Genomic DNA, 8,104 nt, shown 5'->3' with positions numbered 1-8,104 from the left:
ACTAAGTGGCTCGGGGACCACAACGTTGCCATTTTGGGTCCATGGCCTGGAAACTCCCAAGATCTTAATCCCATTGAGAACTTGTGGTCAATCCTCAAAAGGCGGGTGGACAAACAAAAACCCACTAATTCTGACAAACTCCAAGAAGTGATTATGAAGGAATGGGTTGCTATCAGTCAGGAATTGGCCCAGAAGTTGTTTGAGAGCATGCCCAGTCGAATAGCAGAGGTCCTGAAAAAGAAGGGCCAACACTGCAAATACTGACTCTTTGCATAAATGTCATGTAATTGTCGATAAAAGCCTTTGAAACGTATGAAGTGCGTGTAATTATATTTCACTACATCACAGAAACAACTGAAACAAAAGATCTAAAAGCAGTTTAGCAGCAAACTTTGTGAAAACTAATATTTGTGTCATTCTCAAAACTTTTGGCCACGACTGTACATGTTGAAAAATTCGGTTTTGGTTGTAGCTCAACATAAATCACCCTCAAGGGGGTCCTGGAAGCGAAGATCTGGGCTATAGTTTGCAGGGTTCCTCAATCAAGATTGGCCCGTGCATCACAGAATACAAGACTTGACTTAAAGGGTGTCCATCTTGATATGTCTTCAAGGGTTTGTCCATCCTTGTGCATCCTTTGTCCATGACAGTGGTGTTTTGTGGTCTGCAAAACACAGATGGCGTCCGTGCTCGTTCCACAAGGCACGGACAGCCTTTAATATAACTGCGCCAAGCGCAGACAAGAAAAGGACATTATATTTATTTTTTTGCGGGGCAACAGATGCGGACAGCTGTTCGCATCTTTTGCGGCCACATTGAATTGAATGGGTCTGCACCTGAGCCGCCAAAACTGGGGCTTGGATGTGGACCAAAACAGCCATGTGCATGAGGCCTTATGTGGCTATATGGGTGTCATTAGTCTTGCAAAAGAGACCGGCTGCAGTGCAATACAACATTTCTCCTCTACCCAAATTTTAGCGGCCGCATCAGCTGTTCATTCAGGAGCCTGGACTCCACATCAATCAGGAAGGGCAGGGTATCAGATCGGCGGGGGTCTGACTCCTGCCACCTCCGCCCATCAGCTGTGGTGCCAAAACTACACAGGCCCGCACACTGTATGGGCTGCGCCTGTTTACCGCACTACTGCTCCCATTCACATACCGAACAGAGGTGTGAACCGTGACTCCTTGTTCATCCAGATTTAGCTTTTAGACAGTATTGGACATCTACCTGCCTAAAACACCCCTTCCTCGAGAAGGGAAGTGGACTTCGGAGTCCAAATCCAACTTTTACAATTCCGTAGGTATAAAGGTCAATGCTTTACGATTGTCTCAAGACAGATCAGGGGTTATGTTTGCCCTGCACCTTAGGCAATAAAGCAAAGTTAGAGACCAGAGGAACCATAAAGATACAAGAACTGTCGGCGGACATTATCCCTCTTAGGCCAACACCCACATATGTCAGAGGAACAGAATACTGGAATTGCTGTTCTGCAGCGTTTTAATTTTAATAGGGCAGAATGCCAGCATTCATGCCCGAAACCCATAGGGCCCCATTATAGTGAATGGGATCTGGTGGTGTCTGGCTATGCTGGGTACGAGACTATGCCGGTATTCTGTTCCTCTGCCAGAACGGAATATCCAAACGTCTGCTGCGTACCTTGATGTAGCCTTACCCAAACTCATAGACAAAGCTGTTGACATGAGATGCAAACCTACCCACAGGATACAGGATAAGTATCTGATTGGTGGTAGTCCGACCAACTGATCACAAGTACAGGGTGCCCCAAGTCCTCCCAATCAATGGGTTGGCAGGCAAGCATGCACATTGTCACTCCATTTATTCTGGGAACTTGGGAGTTATTGCAGTTGGTGAAGGTTCTAGTGGTATATGCCAAGGAGCTGTAAGTTATTGTCTCAGTCAGGCTGTATGTGCCAAGGAAGAAGGGAACACATAGCAACACTCCTCTAGCATGGAGCACATGGCTCAGTGGTTAGCAGCAGCAGGTACCAGGACTGAATACAACTAGTGCCTGGTGTATGGTGTTTGTGTCCCCCCCCCAAAAAAAAAACTAACAAAAAACAGCATGTGTGTCAGAGAAAGGAAAGGCGCTGATAGGGCAGTATGAAGTTAAAATGGTGTTCAGGTGCAAAACATGCCAATAGTTGTGCTCACCTTTTCGTGTTGTGCATACGTAGGCGCAACACTAGTGCTGCCTTTATCTTTCAATCCTCGTAAATGGAGTAGCCAAATCTCCAGAGGAGTAATGTGAAATGTGCACACACGTGAGACCGACCGAGCTGTCTGAATCTACACTGATCCCACAGCTCTTACCATTCATATGTGAGATTTCGTGGCATCTGCTCCAGCACAGACCACACAGACTTGAGAAATGAGTATACTCACTCCGAAACGCGCCGTCGCTTACTACTAATAGTAGAAAAGATCCTATATACATTCATTGAGGTCGTGTCTTTGCGCCTAGAGGTATCACATTTGTATACTGTTCCAGTAGACATCCCCTCATTTTTAATGGTACAAAAACGTAAGGCATGCTCAATCTGCGGCCCTCTAGCTGTTGCAAATCTACAACTCCCAGCATGCCTTAATAGCTGTAAGCTGTCCAGGCCTGCTGGGAGTTGTAGTTTTGCAACAGCTGGAGGGCCGCAGGTTGGGCATCCCTGGATTAAACAAGTTGTCTGTGTTTAGAAATATGGCTAAAATAAATAAACAAAACAGCACCACCCCTGTCCACAGGTTGTGTATGGTATTGCAGCTCAGCCTCACTCATGTCAGAGGAGCTGCAATGCCGAATTCCATCAATGGACAGGTGTGTGGCGCTGTGATGGAAGCAAGAAGCCATGTGTTTTGTATTCTGGTGAATCCCTTTAAATGGCTTTCTAGAAAACTGGCCCTATTGTGTGTATGGCATATGGGTATATAGTATTCCCAGGTGGAGACAGGCACCATAGAATAAAAGGGAAAACGGGACTGAGTCGTAGACATCGAACACATGCACAGGAAAAAAAATAAATAAAAAATGACTTGCACCACAACATCTCTTTTAAATGACAAAAATATATAATATTTCTATATTTCTTTGTACAGGGGGTGAGGGGGGTCTATTTACAAGGCATCTGTCACATTTTCATCGCTATGCTGCGCTTGGTTCTTTCTTTTCACTTGTCTTCGGACCGCTTTGAAATCTGATGGACTTGGCTGGGGAAAAGGGATAGGAACCAGTTTGCTGCTGGACAGTCCTGGTGTCGGGGTGCAGGGAGGACCATTGGGAGATGAGGTAGGGCTTCCCGCACTGCTTACTGAGGAGTAGCCGGAACTGTTGTCTGCGCCCATTTTTAAGAAAGGGCTGGTGAGGTTTGATTTGGTTGTTGGCACTGCTGGGACGTTGGTCGTGTCCTCATCGCTGGAGTCATGGCAGTGCGTGTGATCTGCATGGATGAGGGAGAGATCCAGAATTCCACTGGGCGCAGTGACTACAGGAAAGAAGAGACGGACTGTTACTAAACATTCAGAGATCGCATTATCATTTTGTCCTTCTATTCATAAGGTTTGTATTTGACAACTGATCAAATAAAGAAATTTTTTATTTATTTTTTTGGGAAACATTTTATAGATCCAGTTGGGCAATTCAGAGTTAATAGAGGGGATTCGGAGTATCCTCATCTCTTGGCTAGAGTGAAGAGCGGTTAGGGCTCCCGCACACGAGGGCCCCATGCTTCGGACTGCAAATAGTCCTCAATGCATGGGAACGCCGTTTGCGTATGTGGACCCATTGACTTGAATGTGTCCGTGATCCACAAGAGAAGTGCTCCATAGTGCTTCTGCTCCGTATTTTGAGAATTGCGGATCCATTCAAGTCAATAGGTCCGCATCCGTGATACAGAGTGCAAGGGGCCAATGCCCGTATATAGCGGACCCACTGTTTGTGGTCTGCAATACGGGCACACGTGTGCATGAGCCCTTAGAATGAATGTCTCTCTCTGGAGGACCTGTCCTGTCTTGCATTACACAGATAACCCGCTGATTTGAATACACACCCTGTAATGCTTCATTTATCCTGTGGTGGCGCTGCAGGGAGACTGAACACTTACTGCCAAGTTTCCCTATAGAAGCAGTGGGGGGGGGGGGGGGGGGGTCCTAACAAAAGGGACATGTTATCATCTACTCATTGTTAAAGGGACTCTGTCACCAGTTTCTAACCCCCCCCTTTTATAACTATTGTTCTCTCCATGGTGCCCTCGTCATTACAAAGCTGTTGTTATAAGATAAATCCGCCGTGTAGTTTTGATAAAAATCGCTTTCATCTAACCTGTCAATCCTCTGGATAAGGTGCCCAGGGCGTTTCTGAAGGTCTGAATCTGCCGCTTTTCGCCGCCGCCGTTGGTGCCCAGCTCCTCCCATGATCCTTTCAGCGCCACCTCGATGTAATGAAATCCGCCTCCGGCTCTCCTCAGTGCCCCCTCCTCCTTTTCAAAGATCTCGCGCGTGCGCACAGGCCTGTGCCTGATGCGCCCGTGCGGACTTTTAGATTCTGCCTCGTGGAGCGAAGTGCGCGTTCGCGCATGTTCGCGCGCACTTCGCTCAACGAGGCAGAATCTAAAAGTCCGCACGGGCGCATCAGGCACAGGCCTGTGCGCACGCGCGAGATCTTTGAAAAGGAGGAGGGGGCAATGAGGAGAGCCGGAGGCGGATTTCATTACATCGAGGTGGCGCTGAAAGGATCATGGGAGGAGCTGGGCACCAACGGCGGCGGCGAAAAGCGGCAGATTCAGACCTTCAGAAACGCCCTGGGCACCTTATCCAGAGGATTGACAGGTTAGATAAAAGCGATTTTTATCAAAACTACACGGCGGATTTATCTTATAACAACAGCTTTGTAATGACGAGGGCACCATGGAGAGAACAATAGTTATAAAAGGGGGGGGGGGGTTAGAAACTGGTGACAGAGTCCCTTTAAAGAGCATCAGTCAGCATGATTAACCCTATCAAACCAAACATGCAACCTGGTAGGGATGATCATGCTGATAAAACAGATACCCTTATTATGACTATCCGTGGCTCAATTACTGGGAAAACTGCATTTTTATTTACATGCAAATGACCTAACTGGATTACGGCCAGAGCCCTCGGAGCACCAGTTTGTTACACGCTCTTCAGTTTCAGTTCCTTCCCCTGATGACAGGGCTAGTCTCCTAGTACCTGTGGCTCTCCTAACGCCGAGACCTGTATTCTCCAGTCTACGCGGTATCTTCAGGCCTTGGCGCTTGCTCATTATTTTTCCTGCTGGGCTCCAAGCAGCGCATATGCAAACTGAACAAACGCCGAGAACTGTCATCTCGCGTCTGCACGGTGTCTTCCTGAGACAACACATAGATAACCATAAGACACAAGCTGACAGGGAGATCTCATACACTTACGGTCTCCTTCCCGTTCTCCTTCGCTCTCCCGGTCACCTTCATAGCCTGAACATGAAGTATCGAGACTCCAATCCAAGAAGTCGCCGAGCAGTGCTTCCTCTTGATTGGACAGCTCAGCGGTGGGAGTGGTCACAAAACTGCCCCGATCTTCTTGTAAGCCATCTTCTCTGCGTCTGGGAAATAAAAGCATTGTCAAACATTAATGCACGAAATTAGTGTTTTTGCAGGCAAGATGAAAACTTGAGTTCTCCAAGAGTTTAAAGGTATTTTTCCCCCACAAATAATATTCTACAGTTTTCAAAGCAGCACCTGGATCTGAATACTTATGTAATTGCATGTAATACATTTTATTAAATAACTCTAAGGTTATACAATTTTTTTTTATCTGTATAGCGCCACCTGCTGTTTTATTTTTTTATTTCTTTGTCCAGCTCGTTCACTGAGGCTGATGCCAGCAAAGGGAACATACACTGCCGGCACTGTGCATGCACTAGCTCGGGCATCGTGAGATTATGGCACTGTAACTTTGTGAGCAAGGAGGAAATTCCTGGATCTAGGCGGTGCTGGGCTCCTTCACAGGTGGCGTGGCTGGGCTCCTTAACCGTAAGTAACCACGCCTTGGGCACCTTACTCGGCTAATTTACATATCTATAAAATCATTTTTTAAACTAAATAAAACCACACAGCTATGGGACAGCTATATTGCAGACATGCTAGCGGAGATCTCTGCATGTCCGCAGCTCTATAGGGTAAAACTAGGTGACAGATTCCCTTTAAAGCCATTTTTATATTTAAAAGGGTTTTCCAATAAGTGGCTGAACTCCGTGACCATGCGCATGCACCACTGAATGTAAATTTTGGGGACTGGAACATGGACAGAGGCAGAGAGGAGGACAGAAACGGCAGGGAGCAGGCCAGTATGAATCTTCTGTTTCAGGAGGCAGGCTGCGGGTATTAGAGGAAAACCCCTTTAAATGTTTAATTCGTTTATTTTTGCATAAGAATATAATAAAAAAAAAAAAAAAAAAAAAAAAAAAAAAAAAAGGAGAAGATCTTATACAACCAGGCATGGCTACGTCTAAACCAGGCATGTCCAAACTGCGGCCTTCCAGCTGTTGCAAAACTACAACTCCCAGCATGCCCTAATAGCTGTAAGCTTCCCAGGCATGCTGGGAGTTGTAGTTTTGCAACAGCTGGAGGGCTGCAGTTTGGACATGCCTGGTCTAAACAGTCAGTATAGATTTGGACTAGTGACGAGCAGATCGGTTTGTGTAGCTACGTACGAATCTGATTCAATTCATCACAGTAGCTTACCTGTGGTGGAGGAACTGTCCTTCTACCGCCAGTAAATGTATTTTTCCCTAAGTGATCAGAATAAAATGGGCATGGGTCTCGTGAAAAAAATGTTAATCTTAATCTCGTGCACGTGTGGTAGCTGAGTAGCGACGTATGCACGAATAATGAGCCCAAAGCCGAGATTGTGTTGCGATCCACAACCACTTAATCAGGGTGTGGATTCATTAACGAGTAAGGTCCGCTACGCACAGTAAGGACGTATGCGCAAAATTAAGATTTTATAGCGAGGATATTTTATTCTGATTGCATGGGGAAAAGAGCAACTTACCGGCGTTTGAGGGACAGTCCCTCTACCACGGGTAAACTACTGTAATGAATGAATTGGATTCGTAACAAGCAGATTTGCGCACGGCTAATTTAGACCTTTTTTGCAGACTGCTGGCAATTCATTTATAAACTTCTTGCAGGAATAATAGATATTGCACAACACAGATTAAATAAAAAATAAATTGCTCCAGAATGGTTATTACAAGTAGTTACTAAAACAGACATGTCAGGAGAGGCGACAGGTCGTCTGTAAAGGTAGATCATCACTGGATGGATCAATAAAGCATACGTCATAAAAAGCAATTGTTCTAGAAAGTTACCTTTTCGTTTTGTTCCCAGCAGGTGAGCACAGGAAGGGATGGATGTCCGCGCAACTAGGAGAGGATGCCGGGCTTTCGACATCTTGGAGGGAGACCCCAAGCAAGGCACACAGCTGGCTGTAGTCCATCACCTGCTGAGAACAGCAATCAGATTGTTATCTGAGCCAAGCACCCACTCCCAGAAGAGTGACCAGCAGCCAGTGATCCAGCACCTGCTAAACACACAGCCTGTCAGCTGGGCCACCGCAAAAACTTTCTGCAATTGTCCACTACAAAAAGCATAGCCCATAAGTTTGCTCTGACGAGTTCTGCAGAGCTATTCTGGTTGAATTCAAATTTTACTTGGAGAACTACACAACTTGGAGAACTACACAGGTATTGTGCTCCGTGACCTGTGTGACTGTAGTTTTGCATTAACCAGAGCATTAGAATGTATAGGACTTACCCAACTTTCTAATATTGATCAACACGTCATCCATATTAGATCCGGGGGGATCCAACTCTCGGAACCCGCAACAATCAGCTCTGTATGGTGATGTTCAGACTCAGAATGCCACTTGAAAGTGTACCAGTACTTTAAAAATAAAAAACGTGATAAGTCATAGTGACGTACCAAAGGATTTGATCAGTGGGGTCCGAGTCCTGAGACCCCAGGAGAAAGAAGCCACGAGTGGTGGATCTCTTCAATACTAAAAACCAGTTCAAGAAAGTCTATGAGTCCGT

General features: G+C 46.1%; 1 protein-coding gene across 2 annotated transcripts in view; it reads right to left on the bottom strand.

Moving 5' to 3' along the window:
- Positions 1 to 3,070: 3,070 nt before the first annotated feature.
- CCNF (cyclin F) overlaps positions 3,071 to 8,104 on the bottom strand; it is a 28,070-nt gene continuing 23,036 nt past the window's right edge. Inside the window, exons 15-17 of one of the 2 annotated variants that reach the window (XM_044303732.1) lie at positions 7,382 to 7,515; positions 5,439 to 5,611; positions 3,071 to 3,494 (exon numbers count right to left, since the gene is read on the bottom strand). In XM_044303732.1, coding sequence (XP_044159667.1) covers positions 3,127 to 3,494; positions 5,439 to 5,611; positions 7,382 to 7,515 — 675 coding nt within the window. In that variant the 3' untranslated portion in view covers positions 3,071 to 3,126. The remainder of the gene's footprint in view (positions 3,495 to 5,438; positions 5,612 to 7,381; positions 7,516 to 8,104) is intronic. The other variant, XM_044303733.1, reaches the window with a different exon arrangement.

This window comes from Bufo gargarizans, chromosome 8 (genome assembly GCF_014858855.1).
Source record: "Bufo gargarizans isolate SCDJY-AF-19 chromosome 8, ASM1485885v1, whole genome shotgun sequence".
Lineage (NCBI taxonomy): Eukaryota > Metazoa > Chordata > Amphibia > Anura > Bufonidae > Bufo > Bufo gargarizans.
Note: the sequence above shows the minus strand (reverse complement) of the source record. Positions and strands in the feature narration are given on the sequence as shown.